This window comes from Rhinopithecus roxellana, chromosome 14 (genome assembly GCF_007565055.1).
Source record: "Rhinopithecus roxellana isolate Shanxi Qingling chromosome 14, ASM756505v1, whole genome shotgun sequence".
NCBI lineage: Eukaryota > Metazoa > Chordata > Mammalia > Primates > Cercopithecidae > Rhinopithecus > Rhinopithecus roxellana.
Genome location: NC_044562.1, coordinates 56,952,453 through 56,979,029, shown reverse-complemented (window position 1 = coordinate 56,979,029; position 26,577 = coordinate 56,952,453). Strand labels below are relative to the sequence as shown.

The 26,577-nt window shown below is 51.9% G+C and overlaps 1 protein-coding gene across 5 annotated transcripts; it reads left to right on the top strand.

Moving 5' to 3' along the window:
• The first annotated feature begins 507 nt into the window (after window positions 1–507).
• ING5 (inhibitor of growth family member 5) lies at window positions 508–26,148 on the top strand. Of its 5 annotated transcripts, none has more exons than XR_004053124.1 (9): window positions 508–586; window positions 3,092–3,163; window positions 8,380–8,546; window positions 10,507–10,618; window positions 11,104–11,197; window positions 22,773–22,908; window positions 23,044–23,105; window positions 24,485–24,695; window positions 24,810–26,148. XR_004053124.1 is itself a non-coding variant. In XM_030916173.1 (9 exons), exons 1-8 carry the CDS (start codon window positions 550–552, stop codon window positions 24,642–24,644), a joined length of 840 nt encoding a protein of 279 aa, XP_030772033.1. In that variant the 5' UTR covers window positions 508–549; the 3' UTR covers window positions 24,645–24,679; window positions 24,810–26,148. The 5 variants fall into 5 exon arrangements, 3 of the variants coding, with proteins under 3 accessions (XP_030772033.1, XP_030772034.1, XP_030772035.1); XM_030916173.1 differs by having other exon boundaries at window positions 24,485–24,679; XR_004053125.1 differs by lacking the exon at window positions 24,810–26,148 and having other exon boundaries at window positions 23,044–23,415; window positions 24,485–24,526.
• The last annotated feature ends 429 nt before the right edge of the window (window positions 26,149–26,577 follow it).

Sequence of the window (26,577 nt, the reverse complement as noted above, 5' to 3'; positions counted from 1 at the left end):
GGCAGCTGGCTCCCGCCACGCAGTGCCGGCCCTCGGCTCAGGCCGGGCTGAGGCCCCGGGGACTCGGAGTCCGGAGGGAAGGCGCTGAGCCAGACAGGCCCCAAGGAGCCTTCGGGAAGGTGGGGCCTCGTGGCGGCCTGTCCCGGATCCCGGCCGGGAGCAGCGCCGTCAGGACACGCGCGAGGTCTCTGGGGCCACGTGTTGGCGTCTGGTGGCCCTGGGGTCGCTGGCAGGTGCGGAGGGGAGACGCCCACCTGGGTGCCTTGGGCCGTATGGCGGGCGGCGGGGCCGGGCACCCCTGCTCCTCCTCGGCCTCCGATCTGCTGCGGCCCTGGGTCCAGCTCGCTGCACGACGCCGCCACCACAACCTCTGCCGGGGCCCCGCAGCCGGCCGCCCGCCGGAAGCCTAGGGGCGTGTCCGTCCCCGCCCCCGAGCGCGGCCAATCAGCGCGCGCGACTCATGAATAGTGAGCGCGCTGGCACCGCCCCGCCCCCGCCTCCCGCGGCACCGCCCGCCCGCGCAGACCCCGAGCGCGGCCGCAGACGAAGATGGCGACCGCCATGTACTTGGAGCACTATCTCGACAGTAAGCGCGCCCCGCGGGCCCCGCGCCCGCCGCCCACGCGGAGCTCCCAGTGCCGCAGCCCCCTGCGCGCCGGGCACCGCATGCAGACCCCGTGGGCTCGGGAGGGCGGCGGGCGCTGCCGGGTGCGACTTGGGGCGCGCGGACGGGGCGGGGCAGGGCCGCAAGAGAGGGGAGGGTGCGGGGGGCGGGCGCGGGGGTCCCGCCGGCTCGGCCGCGCCAATTCCAGGTGCGTCACGGCGGGGCGGGGCCGGGTGGGCGGGGCTTGCGTCCTCGATCCCGCTCATAGTTTAGGTCCCGCCCCCACCCAGGCCCCGCCTTGTCTCCGCCCCCAGCTCCGGCCCCCGCCCCGCCCGTTCCCGGCCCCGCCCGTCCCGTCCGGTCTGCGGGTCGAGCTGCTGCGGGGCTCTGGGTCTTGGGGACTGCGGGGTTTGGGCCCCCGCCTGGCTGTGCGCCGGCCTCTTGTGTGACCGCGGCTGGGGAGGGCGTGCGGGCTGCGGGCGTCTCTCCCCGGCACTGGGGACTGCGGCGGGGAGACGGGGAGGGCGGCGCCGAGTCGGCCCTGGTGGGCGGGCAGTGCTGTGTCCAGGTGGCAGCAGGTCGGCGCCCCCAGCGGCTGAGCGGATGGTGCTTTCCCTCACTTTACAGACCAGGGAAGGCCCAGCGCTGCCCAGCAAGGGTCCCCTGCTCGTAGAGGGGCAGAGCCCACGCGGGACCCCTGACGTCGGCCCGGGATGGGCACAGCTTTGGGGTCGCGGTGTTTGGGGTTGTGCTTGGTGGCTCTGGAGGGCCCTTATGTTGGCGCTGCACTGGGGATCCTCAGGGTCTTCGGCCTGGCACTCGCCCAGGGGCTGAGACAGTGGCGAGTGAGCCATGGCCTGGAGTTGGGGATTAGAGGGACGCCCTGTTCTGCCCATGTGCCCCGCTGTCTCGTGGGGGTCTGAGTAGTGGGGGGTTCCCCAGGTAGAAGAGTCAAACTGGGGAGCACGCTGGAGGGGAAGCCTTCTCCATCCTGGTGCCCAGCCAGTGGGCTGGCCTCCCAACGAGGGTTGACTGTGTGTGTGCCTGGGAGGCTGTGCCTCTGTCCTCTAGGGGAGCTGGGAAAACACTGGGGCTGGAAGCATCAGATGCATACCATAGTGTTAGGTTTAAAATGATTGCCTGGTAACTGTGAACAGCAGATGGGAGGGTGGCCAAGACTGGAAGAGGCAGCCCCCCTCAGGAGCCTGTGTCAGCTGTGCAGGGGGCAGAGGTTGGCCTGCCTGCTGTAGGGGGTATCAATGCAGACTGGAAAACAGTACAGGGGTCTTCCTGGCAGACTGTCAGGGATGATTGCAATAGCCACAGGGACTATTTAAGTAAAATTAAAAATTGAATAGCGTTAGTTCCATTTCCAGTGCTCAGTAGCTCCGTATGGCCACCACTGTCTTCGGCAGCTCAGAGAGAGAGCATTTCTTTTCTTTTTTCTTTTTTCTTTGTTTTTGAAATCGAGTCTCACCCTGTTGCCCAGGCTGCAGGGTGTGATCTCAGCGTACTGCAACCTCCGCCTCGCTCATGCCCTACCCTCCCGAGTAGCTGGGACTGTAGGTGTGCACCACCATGCCCAGATAATTTTTGTATTTTTAGTAGAGACGGGGTTTCACCATTTTGGCCAGGCTGGTCTTGAACTCCTGACCTCAAGTGACTTGGCTGCCTCGGCCTCCTAAAGTGCTGGGATTACAGGCGTGAGCCACTGCTCCCGGCTGAGAGAGAAAACATTTCTATGCTTGCATAAAGTCGCGTGGACAGTGTGGCTACACCGCTCGATGCACTGGATTTCTGGGTAAAGTCAGGGAAGATCAAGGAGGACCCACGGTATTTTGGCTTGAGCCTTGGAGGAGGATGCTCCCTGAGGTGGGGTAGCCTAGAGGGTGGGGCCAGGTGGCCTCCTCTGCCTCTGCTGTTGGTTTCCAAGTTTCCCTCTCCCTTCTTTGACTTCTGACAGCTTCTGAAGTGTGTTAGCCTCTTGGCAGCACTATTTGGTACCTAAGTCTAAAAATGATATCACAATCCTGGCGCTCCCCAAACCCTAACAGAAACAGAAGACAGAGTGGGCTTGTCATTTTAAACTTTAAGTATAAAACTTTTGGCCAGGCCTGGTGGCTCATGCCTATAATCCCAGCACTTTGAGAGGCTGAGGTGGGCAGATCACTTGAGGTCAGGAGTTTGAGACAAGCCTGGCCAACCTGGTGAAACCCCGTCTCTACTAAAAATACAAAAATTAGCTGGGCATGGTGGCATGTACCTGTAATCCCAGCTACTCGGGAGGCTGAGGCGTGAGAATCACTTGAACCCGGGAGGTGTAGGTTGCAGTGAGCCGAGATCGCACCACTGCACTCCAGCCTGGGCAACAAGAGTAAAATTTTATCTCAAAAAAAAAAAAAAAGATGAAAAGATAAAACAACCTTTAAAGGTGAATTTTTGTCCTGCTACTGAGAGGTACATGACTTCCATGTTTTTGTGTTTCAGGTATCGAGAACCTTCCCTGCGAACTTCAGAGGAACTTCCAGCTGATGCGAGAGCTGGACCAGAGGACAGAAGGTGGGTTTAGGCCTCTCAGTACAACCAGAACTGGGTTCTGACAGCTGGGAGCCAGCAGCTCCTGAAGACTGGGGGCAGAGGGTTTTGAGGGGACCCAGGTTAGTGGGGCATTGGCCTAGCCCTGGGCTGTGGGTGTCACCCGTGTCTTGCAGCAGGTGTTGATACTCTCGAAGCCGCGTTTAGTTTCTTGGGTTCTTACACGTCCTTCCATCGTGCTCTTACAGCCACCGCCCTTCACAGTCAAATATCTATTTCCATTTTGTTTCTTTTACAGAGTTTCCATTTTCAGAGTGTGCAGTGTGTGCATTGTTTTAAAAGTGTGGTAGCAGTTTTTGGCCTTTTGGTGTTTAACTCCGGTTTTGTTTTTTTTTTTTGAGACGGAGTCTCTCTTTGTGGCCCCGGCCAGAGTGCAGTGGCCGGATCTCGGCTCACTGCAAGCTCCGCCTCCCGGGTTCACGCCATTCTCCTGCGTCAGCCTCCTGAGTAGCTGGACTCCAAGTGCCTGCCACCACGCCCGGCTAATTTTTCTTTTTTTTTGTATTTTTAGTAGAGATGGGGTTTCACTGTATTAGCCAGGATGGTCTTGATCTCCTGACCTCGTGATCTACCTGCCTTGGCCTCTTAAAGTACTGGGATTACAAGCATGAGCCACCGTGCCCGGCCCTAACTGCGTTTCTCTCTCTTTTTTTTTTTTTTGAGAGAGTCTCACTCTGTTGCCCAGGCTGGAGTGCAGTGGCACGATCTTGGCTCACTGCAAACTCCACCTCCCAAGTTCAAGTGATTCTCCTGCCTCAGCCTCCCGAGTAGCTGGGACTACACGCACATGCCACCACACCTGGCTAATTTTTTGTATTTTTAGTAGAGACGGGGTTTCACCATGTTCACCATGTTAGCCAAGATGGTCTTGATATCCTGACCTCATGATCCACCTGCCTTGGCCTCCCAAAGTACTGGGATTACAGGCAGGAGCCACCACGCCCAGCCCTTAAATTCCCTGTTTCTAACACTTCTTTTTTTTTTTTTTTTTTTTGAGACGGAGTCTTGCTCTGCCACCCAGGCTGGAGTGCGGTGGCCAGATCTCAGCTCACTGCAAGCTCCACCTCCCGGGTTTACGCCATTCTCCTGCCTCAGCCTCCCAAGTAGCTGGGACTACAGGCGCCTGCCTCATCGCCCGGCTAGTTTTTTGTATTTTTAAGTAGAGACAGGGTTTCACCGTATTAGCCAGGATGGTCTCGATCTCCTGACCTCGTGATCCGCCCGTCTCGGCCTCCCAAAGTGCTGGGATTACAGGCTTGAGCCACTGCGCCCGGCCAATTCCCTGTTTCTAAACAACATGTTTTAGTTGTTGTTTCTTATTTTATCTGTTGTCAGTTTTAAACTTTGTTCAGCCATATATGGCACATGCAGCTGTACTTCTCCAGTGGCCCCCACCAGCTCACCTGCCTGCACCTTGCTCCGCCATCTCCTGGCTGTAGTTAGTTGGAATTTGTGGTGAGACCAGTGATGGGACTTCCATTGGGCAGCTGTGTAGGTACTTTAACACTGAGCCATGCCACCTGCTGTGCTTATATATTTGACCCCTTTTGAATAAGTCTGCGTATTTCTTTTGTTGTCTTTTTTTGTTTTGGTTTGGTTTTTTTGGGGACGAAGTCTCCCTGTGTCCCCCAGGCTGGAGTGCAGTGGCTCACTCGGCTCACTGCAAGCTCCGCCCCCCGAGTTCAGGCCATTCTCCTGCCTCAGCCTCCTGAGTAGCTGGGACTACAGGTGCCGCCACCATGCCCGGCTAATTTTTTTTTTTGTATTTTTAGTGGAGATGGGGTTTCACCGTGTTAGCCAGGCTGGTCTCGATCTCCTGACCTCACGATCCACCCGCCTTGGCCTCCCAAAGTGCTGGGATTACAGGCGTGAGCCACCGTGCCCGGCAACTTTGTGTATTTCTTAGAGTTACTCATTGCCTTGTTTGTTGGCTTTTTTTTCTGCATTCTACCCCCGTCTCCCAGGCTGGGCTTTTCCATTTGGTCTGAGTGTCAGGCTGTCTGACGGTTCTGTGTGTGTTTTCTTTCCATGGAACCCTCTGTCCTGGAGGCCACAGTCCTGATTGTTTCTAGGCCTACTGCACACTTGTTGCCCTGGGGTTTTCCTAGGATCTCCTTTCACCCCTCTTCAGTGTGGGACCCTCTTCCCAGAATCTTAAATGTCCTCTTTTTTTCACTTGCTCTCCTGTTTTGTTAGGGCCTTTCCTCTGGTAGTTGCCTGATAAAAGGCCCATAGGAAGGTAGATTTTCTTGGCCAGGTACGGTGGCTCACACCTGTAATCCCAGCACTTTGGGAGGCCGAGGCGGGCAGATCACCTGAGGTCAGGAGTTCGAGATCAGCCTGACCAACATGGTGAAACCCCGTCTCTACTAAAAATACAAAATTAGCCGGGTGTGGTGGCGCAAGCTTGTAATCCCAGCTAATTGGGAGGCTGAGGCAGGAAAATCACTTGAACCTGGGAGGCGGAGGTTGCAGTGAGCTGAGATCGCACCATTGCACTCCAGCCTGGACAACAAGAGCAAAACTACATCTCAAAAAAAAAAGAAAAAAAAGGAAGGTAGATTTTCTTGTAACGTAACATGTCTGAACATGTGTTTGTTCTAGCATCATACCCAGTTGGTAGTTGGGTTGGGTATAGAATCCTGGGTTGACAGTTGTTTTCACACAGGAAGTTGGCAGCATTGCTGCCTTGTCTCCTAGCTTCCATGTTGCTGCAGAAAATCTGGTGCTATTTGGATTCTTGGTCCTTTATATGTGTGATCTATTTTTTTGTTGTTATTCCTATTCAGAAGCTTTTGAGATGTATCTCTGAAGTTTTTTTTTTTTTTTTTTTTTTTTTGAGACGGAGTCTCGCTCTGTCGCCCGAGCTGGAGTGCAGTGGCCGGATCTCAGCTCACTGCAAGCTCCGCCTCCTGGGTTTACGCCATTCTCCTGCCTCAGCCTCCCGAGTAGCTGGGACTACAGGCACCCGCCACCTCGCCCGGCTAGCTTTTTGTATTTCTTAGTAGAGACGGGGTTTCACCGTGTTAGCCAGGATGGTCTCGATCTCCTGACCTCGTGATCCGCCCGTCTCGGCCTCCCAAAGTGCTGGGATTACAGGCTTGAGCCACCGCGTCCGGCCCTCTCTGAAGTTTTAAATTTCATGGTAATGTGTTTTGGTATGGGAGTCTTTTTTATTTTTTGAGATGGAGTTTCACTCTTGTTGCCCAGGCTGGAGTGCAGTGGCGCAATCTCGGCTCACCACAACCTCTGCCTCCTCGACTCACCACAACCTCTGCCTCCTGGGTTCAAGCGATTCTTCTGCCTCAGCCTCCCAAGTAGCTGGGATTATAGGCATGTGCCACCATGCCTGACTAATTTGGGATTATAGGCATGTGCCACCATGCCTGACTAATTTTGTATGTTCAGTAGAGACGGGGTTTCTCCATGTTGGTCAGGCTGGTCTCGAACTCCTGACCCCAGGTGATCTGCCCGCCTCGGCCTCCCAAAGTGCTGGGATTACAGGCATAAGCCACCACGCCTGGCCTGAGATTTTTTATTCATTATGCTGGGCACATTTTTTTTTTTTTTTTTGAGATGGAGTTTCGCTCTTGTTGTCCGGGCTGGAGTGCAATGGCATGATCTCAGCTCACCACAACCTCCACCTCCTGGATTCAAACAATTCTCCTGCCTCAGCCTCCTGAGTAGCTGGGATTATAGGCATGCACCACCACACCCTGCTAATTTTTTGTATTTTAAGTAGACATGGGGTTTCTCCATGTTGGTCAGATTGGTCTCGAACTCCAGACCTCAGGTGATCTACCCACCTCAGCCTCCCAAAGTGCTAGAATTACAGGCGTGAGCACCGCGCCCGGCCTAGGCACATGTTTTGCAAGACTGAGATAGCTGTGTTTTTTCACTTAGGTACAGCATCTTGACTAGGGAATATAGAGAGTTATTTAATTGTGAAAAGTAACTTATATTCAGAAATGAGGTACAACATTTATAGATTGCCTAACAAATATTACCAGGTGAACCTCTCTGTTTTCTGCTACCGAGATGGAGAAATCAAGCCCTTTAGCACCTGAAGACCTTTGTGACCCTCCTAGTCATGACACCCATCCATCCAAGGGGTGACCATCTTGAGTTTGCTGATAGTCACCTTCCACCTTTAGTAGTAGTTTTGTTTTCTTTTTTTTTCTGAGACGGAATCTCGCTCTGCCGTCCGGCTGGAATGCAGTGGCACAATCTCGACTCACTGCAATCTCTGCCCCCTGGGTTTAAGTGATTCTCCTGCCTCAGCCTCCTGAGTAGCTGGGACTATAGGCGCGTAACTCCACGCCCAGCTAATTTTTGTATTTTTAGAAGAGGCAGGGTCTCACCACGTTGGCCAGGATAGTTTCCATCTCTTGACCTCATGATCCACCTGCTTTGGCCTCCCAAAGTGCTGGGATTACAGGTGTGAGCCACCACGCCCGGCCTCCAACAGTAGTTTTCTTACCTCTCTAAACTGAAGAGTTACGAGTTGTGTCTGTTTCTGCCCTTCGCATTAATGGAATCATCCGGCATGTTTTCTTTTGTTTCTTGCTCTTTTTGCTCTGTGTCGCCTTCTGTGGGAGTCATCCGTGTTGCTGTGTAGCTATGGTTTGCTCTGTTTGTTGCCGAGTAGCTCTGTTGTCTGAAGGGACCACATCTGATGTCTCCATTTCACTGAGGATTGGACGTTTGGGTTGTTTTCTGTTTCCTGCTCTTACGAACGTTTTCCCACGTGTATTTCTTTAGGTCACGTAGGGTTTCTTTAGGGTGTTTAAGAGTAGTATGTTCTTTCTTGACTGCTCTACCGAAAAAAAAGAAAACAAAAAAAAGAGTAGTATGCCAGGGCATAGGAAAGGTGACTACATAATTAATTATTCACACAGGATGTTTGAGAGTCAAAGAGGGCACTGTGACCACCTGCTGTGTAACCTTCAGAGCTGGGACTGTCCTGGGCATGTTGCCGTAAAGTCTGCACATCCACATGATCCCAGACTGTTTGTGCAGAATGGTTCTGCCCACTTGCGCTCCCACCAGCACAGTCCTGAGTTCATGTCAGCCTACGTCTTTGGCACAACTTGGTGTTGGCTGACTTTAGTTGTTGCTGGTCTGGTGAGCCCATCGTGGTGTCTTGTGCAGGGCTAGCTTTTCCCCCATTTCTCCATCAGATAAGAAAGCAGAGATTGACATCTTGGCTGCAGAGTACATCTCCACGGTGAAGACGCTATCTCCAGACCAGCGCGTGGAGCGCCTGCAGAAGATCCAGAATGCCTACAGCAAGTGCAAAGAATATAGCGACGACAAAGTGCAGCTGGCCATGCAGACCTATGAGATGGTGAGGGCGGGGCGGGGGCCACGGCTTTCTCAGCGATGACAGTGCAGCTGGCCACGCAGACCGATGAGATGGTGAGGGCGGGGCGGGGGCCACGGCTTTCTCAGCGATGACAGAGTGCTGCTGGCCACACAGACCTATGAGATGGTGAGGGTGGGTCAGGGGCCATGGGTCTTCCTCCGACCTCTACTCCTGCCTTTCATGCAACAAAACGTAAAAACTGCCCAGAAATGGGCATAGCCAAGTGGAAGGCTAGCTTTAGTAGCCTGACGCTGCTGGAGGATGTACAGACAGGATACACTTCATGTGGGACCATCCTTGTTTTTTTTTTTTTTCTGGACCCTTTTTGTTTGTGTATCTGCTCGGAGGAACCATTAGGTTTTTTTTTTTTGAGACAGTCTCACTTTGTCATCCAGGCTGGAGTACAGTGGTTTAATCTCAGCTCAATGCAACCTCCGCCTCCCAGGCTCAAGTGATTCTCGTGCCTTAGCCTCCCGAGTAGCTGGGATTACAGGCATGCAGCACCACGCCCACCTCATTTTTATATTTTTAGAAGAGACGGGGTTTCACCCTGTTGGCTACGCTGGTCTCGAACTCCTGACTTCAAGTGATCCGCCCGCCTCAGCCTCCCAAAGTGCTGGGATTACAGGCATGAGCCACCATGCCCAACTTCCAGGTGGCCATATTTTATTTTATTTTATTTGTTTTTTATTTTATTTTATTTTATTTTTGAGACAGTCTTGCTCTGTCGCCCAGGCTGGAGTGCAGTGGCATGATCTCAGCTCACTGCAACCTCCACCTCCTAGGTTCAAGCAATTCTCCTGCCTCAGCCTCCCGAGTAGCTGGGATTACAGGCATTACCAACAGGCTAATTTTTGTTTTTTGTTTTTGTTTTTGTTTTTGTTTTGAGACACAGCTTCGCTCTTGTTGCCCAGGCTGGAGTGCAATGCCACTATCTCGGCTCACCACAACCTCCGCCTCCCTTGTTCAAGCAATTCTCCTGCCTCAGCCTCCCGAGTAGCTGGGATTACAGGCATTACCAACAGGGTAATTTTTGTTTTTTGTTTTTATTTTTGAGACAGAGCTTCGCTCTTGTTGCCCAGGCTGGAGTGCAATGCCACTATCTCGGCTCACCACAACCTCTGCCTCCCTTGTTCAAGCGATTCTCCTGCCTCGGCCTCCTGAGTAGCTGGGATTACAGGCACGCACCACCAAGCCCGGCTAATTTTGTATTTTTGGTAGAGAATTTTTGGTAGAGATGGGGTTGCTCTATGTTGGTCAAGCTGATCTCGAACTCCCGACCTCAGGTGATCCTCCTGCCTCAGCCTCCCAAAGTGCTGGGATTACAGGTGTGAGCCACCATGCCTGGCGTGTATTTTTAATAAGATGGGGTTTTGCCATATTGGCCAGGCTGGGCTCGAACTCCTGACCTCAAATGATCCACCCGCCTCGGCCTCACAGAGTGCTGGGGCTATGGCATGAGCCACTGCGCCTGCCCTAATTTTTGTATTTTTATTAGAGACGGGATTTTACCATGTTGGTCAGGCTGGTTTCGAACTCCTGACCTCAGGTGATCAGACCGCCTCGACCTCCCAAAGTGCTTGGATTACAGGTGTGAGCTGCTGCCCCTGGCCTCCAGGTAGCCAAATTTTAAAGGAGGGTTCAGCTTCAGATATCCCAGGCCTTGTTCACCGCATTTCACAACTCTGCTTCTCATTATTGCCCACACTCCTGTCTTTTCCCTAAATGGGATTCATTCCATTGCAGTCTCAAAATATGCAGAAAAAGCACAAGACCCTTGCATGGACTTTGAAATAGTGTGCCTTGATTTAGCAGAGGTTTGTTCATTGAAGACTCAATTAAAGGGCAAGAAGGCATTTCCTAGTGGATACCTTTGTACGTTTGTGATTTCTGAGGTGTTTTGGTTTTACTTTAAAATAAGACTTTGGGTATCCTTTTGTAGGTGGATAAACACATTCGAAGGCTTGATGCAGACCTGGCGCGCTTTGAGGCAGATCTGAAGGACAAGATGGAGGGCAGTGATTTTGAAAGCTCCGGAGGGCGAGGGTTAAAAAGCAAGTCTGTTAATTTTTTTTTCTTTATTACTGTTAACTATGGAGTTTTGAAGAGTTTTGTCACAGTAAATCATTAAAGTATGATCACTAGGGTAAGTATCATATTTGGGTAAACCTTGTCTTGCAAGCTGGGCACAGTGGCTCATGCTTGTAACCCCAGCACTTTGGGAGGCCAAGGTAAGAGGATTGCTTGAGGCTGGGAGTTTGAGACCAACCTGGGCAACATAATGAGACCCCATCTCAACAAAAAAGTTAACAATTAGCCGGGTGTAGTGGTGCACACCTGTGGTCCCAGCGACTTGGGAGGCAGAGGTGGGTGGATTGCTTGAGCCTGGGAGGTCAAGGCTGCGGTGAGCTATGATTGTTCCGTTGCGCTCCAGCCAGCCTGGGAGACAGAGCGAGACTCCTTCTTAAAAACAAAACACAAAACTTGCCTTGCTTTAGAGAATTCTATAGAAATAATTTTCATCTTGGTTGTTTTTCAGAAGGCCGGGGCCAGAAAGAAAAAAGAGCGTCCCGGGGCCGAGGCAGGAGGACATCAGAGGAAGATACGCCAAAGAAAAAGAAGCATAAAGGAGGGTAAGAGGCTTCCCCTCTTTTTCCCAGAAGAACAGATACCCATAGCCAGTGTCCCGGATGTAGAAACGCTGATGGAAGCTGACCCTTGAGTGAAGTGCACTCCGTGTGCTGGGTGACATTCTGGTTCTTCTGGTTCTTATGCTGTGCGCCTGTCATCAGCCCGTCCTCACCGCAGCCTTGGAGGGGGTGCCGTTGTCAGGCATTTTCCGTGTCGCAGGGACCTGCCCAGGCGTTAGAGCTGCTGTGGTGTGGCTGGGCCTGCACCTGGAGTCTGACTCCAGTGCCTGTCTTCTTAGCCACGGTGTGTGCTGCCCCGCTAGGGACAGTAGGTTGGTGAGTGTGTTGTTAACAGAGGCCAATGTAAACCACTCTTTAAGTAGCTAGATTTCTGTATATCTGTCAGTTATTTTATGTGTCAGTATATAGTTTGCGTATATTCATTGTTAAATTATGTGGCCACATTTATTAAATAGACATGTCATTTAACTTGAAGTTCTTTGAGATACTTTATTGAAAGCATTCTCCTACTGACACCCTCCCTGCCAAAGGTATTGTGTACCCTCCAAAGAGATCATAGCATTACCTCAGAGGAGTGACATTTAGACTAAAGAGAAAATGCTGAAATGCCACAAAGCCTCTATGGAGATGATTCTGATGGGGAGTGGTCAAAGAGTGTAAGTTTTGGGCATGGTGGCTCATGCCTGTAATTCCAGCACTTTTGAAGGCCAAGGCGGGAGGATCACTTGACCCCAGGAATCTGAGACCAGTCTGGGCAACAAAGGGATGTCTGGGCAACATCTCTACAAAAAATAGAAAAAATTAGGTGAGTGTGGTGGCGTGGGCTGTAGTCCCAGCTAGTAGGGGAAACTGAGCTGGGAGGATCGTGAGCCATGATTGCACCACTGCACTCCAGCCTGGTCCACAGCATGAGACTCTGTCTCAAAAAAAAAAAAAAAAAAAAAAAGAGTTCTTGACAAAAAAGGGATCGTTTTCAGTTTTTTTTTGTTTTGTTTTGTTTTTGTTTTTTTTTTTGAGGCGGAGTCTCGCTCTGTCGCCCGGACTGGAGTGCAGTGGCCGGATCTCAGCTCACTGCAAGCTCCGCCTTCCGGGTTTACGCCATTCTCCTGCCTCAGCCTCCCGAGGAGCTGGGACTACAGGCGCCCGCCACCTCGCCCGGCTAGTTTTTGTATTTTTTTTAGTAGAGACGGGGTTTCACCGTGTTAGCCAGGATGATCTCGATCTCCTGACCTCGTGATCCGCCCGTCTCAGCCTCCCAAAGTGCTGGGATTACAGGCTTGAGCCACCGCGCCCGGCCAGTTTTTTTTTTTTTTTTTTTGAGACAGTGTTTCACTCTTGATGCCCAGGCTGGAGTGCAATGGTACAATTCTCCTGCCTCACCCTCCTGGATAGCTGGGACTACAAGCGTGCACTACCATGCCCAGCTAATTTTTTGTATTTTTAGTAGAAATGGGGTTTCACCATGTTAGCCAGGCTGGTTTCGAACTCCTGACCTCAGGTGACCCACCTGCCTCAGCCTCCCAAAGTGCTGGGATTACAGGTGTGAGCCATTGCACCCGGCCCAATTTTCAGGGTTTTTTTTTGGTTTTTTTTTTGTTTTTTTTTTTGAGATGGAGTCTCACTGTCACTGAGGCTGGAGTGCAGTGGCACAATCTTGGTTCACTGCAACGTCTGCCTCCCAGGTTCAAGCAGTTCTCCTGCCTGAGCCTCCTGAGTAGCTGGGACTACAGGTGCATGCCACCACATCCAGCTAATTTTTTGTATTTTTAGTAGAGATGAGGGTTCACCTTGTTAGCCAGGATGGTCTTGATCTCCTGACCTCGTGATCCACCTGCCTTGTCCTCCCAAAGTGTTGGGATTACAGGTGTGAGCCACTGTGCCCTGCCCCAATTTTCAGTTTTGAAATCTAGTGCTTAGCTTTTTGGCCAGGCGCAGTGGCTCACGCCTGTAATTACAGCACTTTGGGCGGCCAAGGCGGGTTAATCACCTGAGGTCAGGAGTTCAGGACCAGCCTGAGCAACACCGTGAAACCCCGTCTCTACCAAAAATGCAAAATACTTAGCTGGGTGTGGTGGCATCTGCCTGTAATCCCAGCTACTCGGGAGGGTGACGCAGGGAGATTGCTTGAACCTGGGAGGTGGAGGTTGCAGTGAGTCAAGATAGCGCCACTGTACCCCAGCCTGGGCGACAGAGCGAAACTCCATCTCAAAAAAAAAAAAAATCCCTATATTGTAAAGTAGTGCACAGATACAGAAAACTGCACAGAACAAACATGGTTTAATTAATTTCCGTAAAGTGAAGGTCTTTGTAACTAGCACCTAGTCAGTGATTAGCTGCAGCTGGAAGGCCTTCCATATGCCCTGTTAAAATCATAAACTCCTTCTGCCCCCAAATAAACATGATGCAGATTTCTAGTGTTTATTTCCTTGTTTCTGTAATAGTTTTATAGTGCATTCCTAGACACTATACATTATAGTTTAGTACTGTTTTTCTAACTTTTTAAATTAACTTTATTAAGGAATAATTTACATACAATGAAATGTTATTCTAAATGTACAGTTTGATGCTGCATTCAGTTCCTTTAAAGTTATGGAAGTATTCAGGCTTTCTATTTCTTCTTGGGTCAGTTTTGGACAAAATCTGTGTCTTTCAAGAAATTTGTTTCATGTAAGTTGTCAGATTTTGTTGACATCAGGTTGTTAATAATTTTGCATTATTATGGTTCTGATGTAGTGTCTGTGTTGATGGCCCCTCTTTCAGTCCTGATATTGGTAATTTATGTTTCTCTCATTTTGTCTTGATCCTTTTTTTTTTTGAGACAGGGTCTCGCTCTGTTACCCAGGCTGGAGTGCAGTGGCATGCACATGGCTCACTGCAGCCTCCACCTCCCCGTCCCTGGGCTCAAGTGATTCTCCCACCTCAACCTCCCGAGTAGCTGGGACCATAGGCACCTGCCGCTATGCCTGGCTAATGTTTTCTAGAGAAAAGTTTTCGTCATGTTGCCCAGGCTGGTCTCAAACATCTGGGCTCAAGCAGTCCGCCTGCCTCAACCTCTCAGTGTGCTGAGATGACAGGTGTGAGCCACTGTGTCTGGCCATCTTGATCTTTTTAGAGAACTAGCTTTTAGTTACTTTATTTTTATTGTTTTCTCTATTTTTCTGTTTACTATTGCATTTGTTTCTACTCTCTATTTCCGTTTTTCTACTCAGGTTTACTTTGCCTGTACTATTCTAGCTTTTTAAGGTGGAAGTTGCTTGGATAATTGATTTTTACATCTTCCTTGTTCTAATTACTATTTTTGTTGCACTCCACAAATTTTGACATATTATGATTTTGACATAATTTTGATATTGTTTTTAATTTTTATTTTGTTTACCTATCTAAAATTTTAAAATTTTTTCTTGTTTTTTGAGATGAGGTCTCACTCTGTCACCCAGGCTGGAGTACAGTGGCATGATCTTGGCTCACTGCAGCCTCCACCTCCTGGGCTCAAGATATCCTCCCACTTTGGCCTCCCACGTAGCTGGGACCACAAGTGCATGCCACCATGCCTGGCTAATTTTTTATATTTTTGGTAGAGATGGAGTTTCACCATGTTGCCCAGGATGGTTTCAAACTCCTGAGCCCAAGTGATCCACCCACGTTGGCCTCCCAAAGTCCTGGAATATAATTTTTTTTTTTTTTTGTGAGACAGAGCCTTGCTCTGTTGCCCAGGCTGGAGTGCAGTGGTGCAGTCTTGGCTTACTGCCACCTCTGCCTCCTGGGTTCAAGCGATTCTCTTGCCTCAGCCTCCTGAGTAGCTGGGATTAGAGGCACGTACCACCATGCCTGGCTAATTTTGTTTTTGTTTTTTTAGTAGAGACAGAGTTTTGCCATGTTTGCCAGGCTGGTCTTGAACTCCTGACCTCAGGTGATCCACCTGCCTTGGCCTCCCAACATACTGGGATTACAGGCGTGAGCCACCACACCTGGCCTAGAATTTTTTTTTTTTTTTTTTGAAACGGAGTCTCGCTGTGTCTCCCAGACTGCAATGCAGTGGTGCCATCTCGGCTCACCGCAAGCTCCGCCTCCCGGGTTCACGCCATTCTCCTGCCTCAGCCTACCGAGTAGCTGGGACTACAGGCGCCACCACCACGCCTGGCTAATTTTTTGTATTTTTAGTAGAGACGGGGTTTCACTGTGTTAGCCAGGAGGGTCTCAATCTCCTGACCTCGTGATCCACCCGCCTCGGCCTCCCAAAGTGCTGGGCTTACAGGTGTGAGCCACCACGCCCAGCCGCATTTTTTTTCATGCTATTTCTTTGCCTTATAACTTATGTAGAAGTATGTGTCTCAATTTCCAAATAATTTGGGATTTTTCAGATACCTTTCTAATTTTAATTTTTAGTTGAGTTCTGTTGTAGTCAAAGAACATTATATAATTGAAATCCTTTGAAGGCCAGCTAATTTTTGTATTTTTAGTAGAGACAGGATTTCACCATGCCGGACAGGCTGGTCTCGAACTCCTGACCTCAAATGATCTGCCTACCTTGGCCTCCCCTGCCTGTAAAGTGCTGGGATTACAGGCGTGAGCCACTGCACCCAGCCTTCATTGCAATATTTGGTCTGTTCATATTTAACATAATTAATGATATGGTAAAATTTAGATTCACCATCTTGCTATTAGTTTTCTGTTTGTTCCTTCTGTTCCTTTCCTGTCTTCTTTTAGACTAATCAAGTATTTTTTTAGCATTCCGTGTTTCTTCCCACTCTTGTCTTATTAGCCATACTTCTTTGTTTTTTTTTTTTTTTTTTTTTTGAGACAGAGTTTCGCACTGTTGCCCAGGCTGGAGTGCAATTCGCAATGGCGTGATCTCGGCTCACTACAACCTCCACTTCTCAGGTTCAAGTGATTCTCATGCCTCAGCCTCCCCAGTAGCTGGGATTATAGGTGTGTGCCAGCACGCCCAGCTAATTTTTTTGTATTTTTAGTAGAGACGGGTTTTCACCATTTTGGCCAGGCTGGTCTTGAACTCCTGACCTCAAGTGATCACCTACCTTGGCCTCCCAAAGTGCTAGGTTTACGGGTGTGAGCCACCGTGCCTGGCCCCTGTATTTTAAGGATTGTTCTAGTATGTGCACTCAGTTTCCTTAAGTTACCACGGTGAACTTCCATATGATGCTATTTGATGTTTAATGTGAGCCTCCACACAAGTCTTCTTCAGTTTCCTGCCTCCTGTCCTTTGTGCTGTTGTCCTTCATTTTACTTCTGCATATGATCTAAGCTTCACAATACATGTTATTGCCTTAGATGCAAACCACTGATTATGTTAAACACATTTAAAAAGATATGTGGAATGTAAACATTTTGAACTTACCAAAGTAAAGAGTAGAATGGTGGTCAGGTGCTAGGGTGGTCGGGGGGATGTTAGATACAGAATTTCATTGAGATAGGAGGAATAAGTTCAAAATATCTGTTGTACAACATGGTGACTATAGTTAGTAACAATATAGTCTCAAAAAAATGTGTAGATTTTAAATGTTCTCACCACGAAAGTCACCCCATATATAGTTACCCCATATAGTTGCCATTTCTGGTAACCTTCATTTCTTTCTTTCTTTTTTTTTTTTTTTTGAGACAGAGTCTTGCTCTGTGGCCCAGGCTGGAGTGCGGTGGTACGATCTCAGCTCATTGCAACCTCTGCCTCCCAGGTTCAAGTGATTCTCGTGCCTCAGCCTCCTGAGTAGCTGGGATTACAGGCATGCGCCACTACACCTGGTTAATTTTTGTATTTTTAGTAGAGACGGGGTTTCGCCATGTTGGCCAGGCTGATGTCAAACTCCTGGCCTCCAGTGACCCTCTCGCCTCAGCCTCCCAAAGTAGTGGGATTACAGGCATGAGCCACTGAGCTTGGCCCAACTTTTATTTCTTAGTATTTATTTTCTTTCTTTAAAAATTTCTTTTCCATGCATATTCTGCTTATGTATATTTCTTTATGTGGATGCAAATTTCTGTCTGTTGTCATTTCTCCTCTACTGAAGAACTTTAACATTTTTTACGGTACATGTATGCTGATGGTGATGAATTCTCTAAGTTTTTGTTTCTCTGAAAATGCTTTTATTTTGCTGCATATAGAATTTTAGGTTGACCTTTTTTTCTTTTATCATTAAAGGTGTTCTCTCATTTTCTTCTGTCTTTCATTGATTCTGATGATAAATTAGTGATAATAATTATTTTTGGTGATTTCTTTATTTTTTTTTGCTTCTAAGATTTCTCATCGTCACTGGCTCTTAACAGTTTGGTTATGATGTGTCTTGGTGTGATTTTTTGTGTATATTTTGCATGGAACTTGTGCGTCTTTGAACTGTTGGTTTATACTTTGCATCAAATTTGGAAAATGTTCAGCCAGTTCTGCAAATATTTTTGTGCTCTCCTTTCTCCTCTTCCTGCGATCCAGTTCCCTGTGTGTTCCTTAGTTTAGATTTTCTCATAGTTCAGTGAGGCTCTGCTTACTTTCTGTAAGCTTTTTTCTTTCTGTACTTCAGTTTGATTTGTTTCTATTACTTTATCTATTTATTTATTTATGAGACAGGTTCTGGCTCTGTCGCCCAGGCTGGAGTGCAATGGCACAATCTCGGCTCACCGCAGCCTCCGCCTCCCGGGTTCAAGCCATTCTCCCGCCTCAGCCTTCCAAGTAGCTGGGATAACAGGTGAGCGTCACCACACCCGGCTAATTTTTGTATTTTTAGTGTAGATGGGGTTTCAGCATGTTGGCCAGGCTGGTTTCAAACTCCTGGCCTCAAGTGATCCGCCCAGCTTGGCCTCTCACCTTCCCTTTCCTTCTTTCTTCCTTTCTTTCTCTCTTTCTCTCTTTCTTTCTTTCCTTCTTTCCTTCTTTCTTTTCTTTCTTTTCTTTCTTTTTTTTTGTTTTTTGAAGGTCTTGCTTGGTCGCCCAGGCTGGAGTGCACTGGTACAATCTTGGCTCACTCACTGCAAGCTCTGCCTCCCGAGTTCAAGCAATTCTCTGCCTCAGCCTCCCAAGTAGCTGGGATTACGGGCACGTGCCACCATGACTGGCTAATTTTGTATTTTTAGTATAGATAGGGTTTCACCATGTTATGCAGGCTGGTCTTGAACTCCTGGCCTCAGGTGATCTGCCCGTCTTGGCCTCCCAATGTGCTAGGATTACAGGTGTGAGCCACTGCGCCCGGCCCTAAGTTAGTTTTAATCTCCTTTAATACAGTTTTCATTTAAGAGATTGTAGGGCTGGGCGCTTTGGCTCACGCCTGTAATCTCAGCACTTTGGGAGGCTGAGGTGGGAGGGTCACTTGCGTAGCCGGGACTACAGGCATGTGCCACCATTCCTTGGTAACCAGCTTTTAAAAAAGCAATCAGTCCTATTTCCCGGCTGGGTGTACGTGTCTTATAATTTGTTATTAGTTGTCCGAACTTAGGTATAAAGGAAGCGTGGAGAGGGAAATTTCTGTTCGGAATCCCCAGGATGTGTTTGTTTTAGTCCAGGCTGATAGGCCTGGGGGCCTGGGGTGGGGCAGGGTCTCAGCTTCAGGTCCACCCAGGCCCCTCGAGGACCCTGAGCTCTTGACTGAGTGCCCCAGGGAGCCTGCGGATCACCCTCTGCGGAAGACTCTGCCCTGTAGGTTCATCTGCACTTTAGTGGGTTTAGATTTCCTCTCTCGCCTCCTGCCCCAGCGGCTTCTGCAGTTGATAGAAGTACAGGGTAGGAGACTGGCGGTGCCCAAGCACACCCCTTCCTCGAGAACTCCAAGGCTGCGGGGATTTTCCCTCTGCTTTTAGTGGCTCTGTGCAGCCTTTGGACTCTGTAAATGGTGGGGACGCGGCCGCCATGTGTGGCTGTGTGGGCTCAGCGTGGCCCAGTGGCCAGCCCAGCCCTCACTCAGCGCATGAGGCAGGTGGACACCCACCCCAACACCCCCCCGCCCCGGCTGTAGGTCATCTAGCGCTTGTTCTCCACAGCTCCCACACATCTTTGAGAATGTGGTTTTTGTGACTTGCTGGGTTTTGTGTTTTCTAACTCAGTGAGAACAGCGTTCTGAGTCTTCCTGCTCCTTCCTGCTTGGAACCTGAAGGCCCTGTCCCGACCGTGCCTTTTCTGTGTGAAAGCGGAACTCCTCCTGGTCTCTTCCTCACCCAGCACTGTTTCTCAAGGGCATGCTAGGCATGAGGAATGCAGGCACCAGGGGTCCTCATGGTGGTGAAGGAGACCCCAGCTCCCTTTCTCAAGGGCATGCTAGGCATGAGGAATGCAGGTACCGGGGTCCTCGTGGTGGTGAAGGAGACCCCAGCTCCCTGTTGGGGTTGGGGCTTCCTCCCTGAGGGCTCTGCCCTGCTTCAGAGACCTCAGGAACAGCCAGCACCTCTGCAAACACAGGAAGATCCACCGTGGCCTCATGGCTTTTCCTGTCCTGACAGTGCGCTGGCCAGCCCTGTTTAGTAGCAATCGGAGCCTGGGAGCTCAGCGCTGCCTGCCGGGCAGGTTGCAGCAGTGACAGATGAGAGGGGGGATCACTGATGGCGACAGTTGCAGGGCTCCTGCGGCTCTGGGCTGGATCTAGCTTGTGTGCGAATCTCTTTCTTCTCCATGCCCCCGAGTGGCAGTGCTGCTCCTGTCCCATTGCAAGACGTCGAGACGGGCTGGCAAGGCGAGCTCTGAAGCTGGGCTCTAACGCCCAAGGCGCCAAGCAGGCCCCTTCCAGAGGGACAGGAAGATGGTACAGGTGGGCAGACAGGGTGTCCTGAGGACCAAGCGGTTGAACCCAAAGCCTGGGCCCGCCGGGGCAGGAGTGTGCACTCATGTGCCTCCAAGGGCATCATCCTGGGTGTGCGCAGGAGCCCGCCTCCCCCTGGGCTCTGGAGCTCTGTGGCGCTCTGTGGTGCTCTGTGGCGCGCGTCCCTGACCCATCAGCACAGTGGGTTTTCACACCCCTCTTGGTCACACTGTGGTGCCAGGCTGCTCAGCTTCAAGGCAGGTCCTGTTCCCTGCTGGGGACCCAGGAGCATGTGCCATCCTGTCCCTGTGGCCTGCCCTCTTCGTGCCCAGGGCCCTTCCTGGAATGCAGTGTTCCTAGACCGCACAGATGTTCCGTGTCTCGTCTGAGATCGTGTGACCTGAGGCTGCCCCCTGCGCTGTTGCTGCCCTGTGGCCTTGCTCTGGCGTGTGGACGAAGGGCAGTGTCACCTGTAACACCTGGAATCCCGGAGCTTGGACAGGCAGCCAGTCCCCTGCTAGGAGCTACGTGGAGTGCTGGGAAGCCATTGGGGCCGGGCATGGAGGGGCTCACTGCCACCATCTGGCGAGGGGTGCCCGCCACACCCTGGGGAATTAGCACAGAGGGTGCCTCTTGTGGCAGTGGTGCTGAAGGGAGTCAGAGGGCAGCCGCTGACAGCTGGGGTCAACTCAGCCTGTGCAAGGGACAGGGCTCCCCATGGCCTCCTGGTTGCCTCCCTCAGGGCTGGTGGTAGCACTCCCTGGCCACGCGCCATGGCGCTCCCTCAGGGAGACTGGAGAGGCCCGTGAGGCCTCCACGCCGGCCTCAGCTTCTGGGGTGCCCTTGCTGGGTGGTCCCCTCATGCCCCCGGCCTTCTCCCACTACCGTCAAATCTGGCCAGCGCCCTCGAACCCGGTGATGCCGAGACACAGGTCAAGATGTCGGTTCTGGCTTTGTGGACAGAATTGAACTTGGCGCAGAAGAGGAGGGCGTCACAGAGAGCATTTCGGGGACTGCTGGCAGCAGAGGGTGCTGCCCTGCTCTCCACGGGTGAGAGGTGACGCGAGGAGACTGCAGGAGCCCCTTGGAGGTGAAGCCACAGGTGTCAGCCTGGAATCGGCAGGTGGCTGAGACGTAGACCCTTGTGTGCCGCTGTCAGAGGAGAGGCCTGAAGACTACTTGAGACTTGCTTGAAAGCAGTGTCGGCAGCACCTGGACCTGGACTTGTGACACTGATGGATTTCAGCTCTAAAGAGAAACTCTTGTCTAGTCCCAGACAGAAAGAGCAGGAGAGCAGATTACCCGCAAAGGACAGACTTAGATGGGCACCCCTGTGCCAGAGGGCAGCGGGGAGGCTGGGTGCATGCTGAGCCCAAGTGTGTGTGTGTGTGTGTACAGGCAATCGCAAAGGCGTAGAAGAGCTTTAGACAGGTGTCTAAGGAACAGCTGAGTGTTGATTCCCTCTGGGACCCAGACTTCTCCTCCTTGGCTCTCCCTGATCGCAACTGTTTTCCTCACGGCCACGTTCCTCCTGCTAACCTACCGTGTTTATGTAGCAACTAGATATTCTTGGGTTGGAGAGTGGGATAGGGAAGATACTTTTTCTTTCTGTACTAATGGGAATACACTGTCTATACTACCTGCAGCTTGTAAGTTTATTTGAAAAATACTGAAATATAAAAGCGTAAATTTCCCCCTAAGTGCATCCCTTTCAAACAGGGGAAAGTCTCCACCTGAGGTCTGTGGTCCTGGTGGGGCAGCCATGGTGCTGCAGGTGGCAGGCTTGGAGGGAGGCATGGGCAGGGTGGAATACCCGCCAGGCTGCTGTGTAGAAACCCACGTGGGAGCTGGTGGGGATGGAGGAGTGACAAGGATGGCGTGTGGTCAGAAGGGGCCCTGTGCCAGGTGGACAGCTGGATGGGTGGTGGGCGGTCCAGGGAGTGTGTGGGGAGCTGCTGGTTTAGTGAGATTGGGCCAGAGGTGCCTGAGTAGGTGCGTGGAGGGCCCGGGTGCAGGATGCACGGCTGTTCTCGTGGGAGGAGGTCATGGTTATGGGAGAGCTGTTGACAGTGCAGGCCGTTCTGACACCTGTCAGTCTGGGGTGGGAGGCTGGCAAGCTTCTCTCAAGTGTCAGCCATCTGCTGGTGGAGGTGACATGTGCTTGTCTCCAAAGGGGCCGGGGTCTTTGGGGGGATGGCCGAGAAGTGGGGTGAGTCCAGAGATCCCCGGGGGAGTGCCATCTGGGAGGAGGGACCGAGACGAGAGTGGACTCGTCCCCAGAGTGGGACCAGAGCCCTGGTGCTGTGGGTGAGTGCTGCGCTTCACGACCTCTTGGGTGCCGTCCATGCCCCTGTGTCCCCGCCTGGGTCCGAAGGTGGGTGTGATGTCTCCACCCCTCTGCTGCCAGCTGCTACTGTTTCTGGATTTTTGTGGGTAGCAGTGTTCTTTCTAGCATCAGCTGACAATCTTTTCGTATCCTTAATGATTTTCTTGCTGCGCCTTCTGAGAACATTGCATGTTCAGAGGGGTTATTGAGGTTTTGAAAATGTGCTCCAGGAAGAAAACGTCCACAAGGTGTGTATTCAGTTAGTGCATGACTGCAGTGGCCAGCCCTGGAGTCGCATTCGTTTCTGAAGGACAATAGGAAAAATGGAAGCAAGCTTATTCATTATGTGTCACTCAGAGCACGGTACAGATTACCCCCTTGGAATGATCGTCATCACAGTTTTGGGGTGGGGGGCCTTAAGTCAGAGGCAGAAGGGCCCGTGGTGTCTGCGCCGCCTCACTTCCCGCCATGGCCTTCAGCGGTTCCTGTGCCTTGTCCCCTGCAGGTCTGAGTTCACTGACACCATCCTGTCCGTGCACCCCTCCGACGTGCTGGACATGCCAGTAGACCCAAACGAACCCACGTACTGCCTGTGCCACCAGGTCTCCTACGGGGAGATGATCGGCTGTGACAATCCAGACGTGAGTGTTGCCTGCGCGATTCGCACCATGGGGCACGGTCTTGTGTGGGGCAGGGCTGGCGGGTGTTGGCATTTCCTGTGTTTTGCGTACAGAACATGAGGCGTGTTGACTGCGGTTTCTTCCTTTACTTTGCAGTGTCCAATTGAGTGGTTTCACTTTGCCTGTGTGGACCTTACCACGAAACCCAAAGGAAAATGGTGAGTGTGGGGATGCTTGCTCCGTGTTCTCCCAGCCTGCTGGGTGTCGGGCTGCTGGCCTCCCTGGGAGAAGGTGTTCGATGGCAGGACCTTGCCAGGCTTAGCGGGGCGCGGTAGCCACGTAGGCATGCCCCACGGTGGCCTCAAGGCGTGTGGCTGGCTGCTGTGGGTGTGGCTTTTCCCTCCTTTGCTGCTGTGCCTGTCCAAGCCGGCAGAGGGATGTCGTCACCCCGGGACAGCGGTTACCAAGTTACATAATATTCACGTTCACGGCCCTTCCTGAAGGACAACCTTCTGGACTCTGCGGGAGGTAGGGATCGTCTTAAATCAGAATGAGAGGTTCTTGTCCCCTAGGGAAATCTGGGAAAGATAGCACGAGAGGTGAGTCCTGAAGCCGGGGCGTGGATCTGGGACCCGTGGCTCTGTCTGGTGGAGAAGAGTGCAGGTGCCAGGAGCAGTTTATCTTCCTGACCCTTGCATCCCCTTGGCAATGGCAACTTTCTGCATTGTTGTTCCTCAGATTTCATTTAAATAAAAACTTATAGTCTGGGCAACATCGGGAGACCCCATCTCTACAAAAAATACAAAAATTAGCTGGGCATGGTGGTGCGTGCCTGTGTCCCAACTACCTGGGAGGCGGAGGCACGAAGGTGGCTTGAGTCTGGAAGTCCAAGGCTTCAGTGAGCTGAGATTGTGCCACTGCACTCCAGCCTGGGCGAGAGCAAGACCCTGTCTCAAATAAATAAATAAAAAGATAAAAACCTGGCTTTGCCTGTGCTGAAAATCTAAAAATGGATATATGTTCTGAAAATGAAATCAGAATGTGCTCTTCTGTGTGGCACTCAGAGGTCATCGTGGCAGCGTGTTTGAAACTCCGGCAGACTCGCCCGAGTTGGTGAGAGCCAGTTATCCTTGGTGTTTGGTGTGAGGACACAGAGGGAAAGGATGCTGTGTCTCGGAGGCTGGCCAAGCTCACGGCGTCATGTGGCAACGACACAGGCTGTCCTGTCACGGGGACACATGGCACTGCAGTGCCCCACGCTGTGCGGCTGGGGGACAGTGCACCAAGGGTTTGGAGAAGGGGCATGGAGGCTGTTAGGGCGGAGGGCCCTGGGCAAGCTTGGCCTGGGCCAGGCGGGGGTTGACGGTTGCCTTCACATGCAAGTTGGCTGCCTCCTGCGTGGGGAACCTATGGAATGTCTTCTGTGGCCAGCAGCTGCCTCTGTTCAGGAGCCCCCGGTGTGTGCAGCTCCAGAACTTGCTCAGAGTCACCAGGGAGCACTTTTGAGATGGCAGTTTCCAGGGCCAGTGCAGGGTGCCTGGCTGGGTTTCTGTGGGCCTGAGGGGCTGCCATGCTCATGCATGCTTGGTACCTGCAGCCCCCAGACTCCAGACAGAGGGCACCAGCGACCCTGCCATCGGCCGGGGAAGGAGGACCCGCCTGTTAAGGAGGAACGCCTGGGTGTCAAATCGCTTTTGCTCATTGACGTGTATCTGTCAACTTCAGAACGGACGTCCTGCATAGAGCCGCGCACATAGGCCCGTTTTCCCTGCGGGAAGGCAGCAGCCCCACTGTGTGTGCCTCTCTTGGTGCTGTCCCCCCAGCCTCCAGCAGCCCTGGGAGACATGGGGAGGTGGGGCCTGGGGACACTGCGCCCTGGTGGAAATGGCGACCAGGGCCTCACTGTGCCTTTCTTGTCACAGGTTCTGTCCACGGTGTGTCCAGGAAAAGAGGAAGAAGAAGTAGGAGGAGCTGTGTGCCCGGATCCGAGGAGCAAGTTAATCTCTTCCTTCATTCGTGTTGCAATATTTCCCTTCGTTTTAAAACTACCTTGTTCGGTTGATACTTAGTAACTCCGTGGCCGGTTGAAATTCTGGATGTTTCCTAGAACAAGAATCCATCAAACCCTGTTCGCACAGAAGGGCGACCTTGCAGGGACTCGCCGCGTTGACGTTAGCGTGGCTTTTACAGGACTGCCCCGCGCATCAGCAGGGAGCCCCAGCGGACGTGGTGGGTGCTCGTGCGCCCGGGCTGCCCGGCCAGACGTGCGGGCTGCGGGGACATGGTAACCTGGTCCACGGCCGCCGCTTTGCAGCGCGCGGCGCCACCCTCGCGTAGCTTTCCTGTGGTTTTCTAGGACTGTTAGGTACAGCCCAGGCTCCCTGCGCCCCAACACCGCTGGAGCACGCCTGCCACTGAGCCGCGCGAGTGGGGCCGGTGCCTCCTCCCACTGAGCGCCGCGCCGCGTCCGGCCGCCGTGCACTCCTACTTGGGCGCCTCTGACGGCCCGGGAGGGCTGGGGGCCCTTCCCCGGAGGAAGTGGCCTCCGCTTCACTGTGCGCTGCCTTTTTAGCTTGGACTTCAGTCCTCCCTCCGGGGAGTCATGTTCTCTTTCTCTGGGAATTGGTGATGTTTTTACTGTGAAGATGAAATTATCCTAATAGCATGAAGATCATGGGTCTACGTGTGTCTGTGAAGTGAGTCCCGTCCGCCAGGAGCTGATGAACCACGAATGCCTCTGCTTGTGCATTCCCAGGCCCGCAGCTCCCGTCCAAGGGGACTCTGATGTGAATTTGTTGTGAATTTATTGTGCCACAATAGCAGTTCTGGAATGAAGCTAGGAAACTGTAGTGTGCTTTTTGTTTAATCAGCATTCACCAAGCTGAGCTGGAGCCGTCTTTTCGGTGGTAGTTGGGGAAGGCTGTGCAGATTTGCTCTGCTGTGATGCGTTGGTGACAGTGCCTAGCCTGCGGTTCCCGACAGCATCAGCATCGCAGGCCCTCGGAAATCCTCTCCTGTGCCTTTAGAGGAAGGAGAGGATTCCTGAGGAATGCAGGGGAGCCTGTTTCTGTCCTCACACCACAGAAAGAAACCTGAGGGAAAACTGAGATATGAGGTTCAAATTTAAGCCTGGTTTTCTTCATGGTGGGGGGCATTTGGACTGACAGCCTCACTTCCTCCTGATGGCTACATCTATATCTTTTCCTCCTGTTTTTAATGTTTCACTAGGGAGAGGAAATAAAGCAGAAAGGAACGTGTGAAGCTCTGTGTCTCAGACGGGGCCCTCCCCACAAGAAGCTGGTAGTCAGTGAGTGAGAACAAGAGAACAAGAACATCCTGAACAGTCCTGGTTGGGATGGTGTCCACACTCTTGTTCTGCAGTTCTTGAACCACATGGATGTCTCTGGGCCGCCTGTCCTTTCCGGGAGCCGGCCGAGGGTGTGGGGCAGTGGGTGGGAGTGGATCCTCTGGGCGCAGGTGCCCGGCAGGTGCAGGCGGGCAGTGGGCCACTGCTGCTGCTAGTCCCTTGCCAGTGTCTGGACCTGAAGGGGCTCCCTCCAAGCGATGCCTTCCTGCGGCTCAGAAGGGAAAGCGTCAGAGAGGGCAGGCTACACTGTTTCACACCCTTAGCCATGGCTGTGAAAATGGGTGGGTTTTGTTGGGTTTTTTCCTTTTTGAAACAGAGTCTTG

Coding starts and splice junctions, on each gene's coding strand:
- ING5 (XM_030916173.1), top strand. CDS start 550: ATGGCGACCGCCATGTACTTGGAGCACTATCTCGACA. Junction 11,198..22,772: donor AAAAAGAAGCATAAAGGAGG/GTAAGAGGCTTC, acceptor TGTCCCCTGCAG/GTCTGAGTTCACTGACACCA. Junction 22,909..23,043: donor TCGGCTGTGACAATCCAGAC/GTGAGTGTTGCC, acceptor TTTACTTTGCAG/TGTCCAATTGAGTGGTTTCA.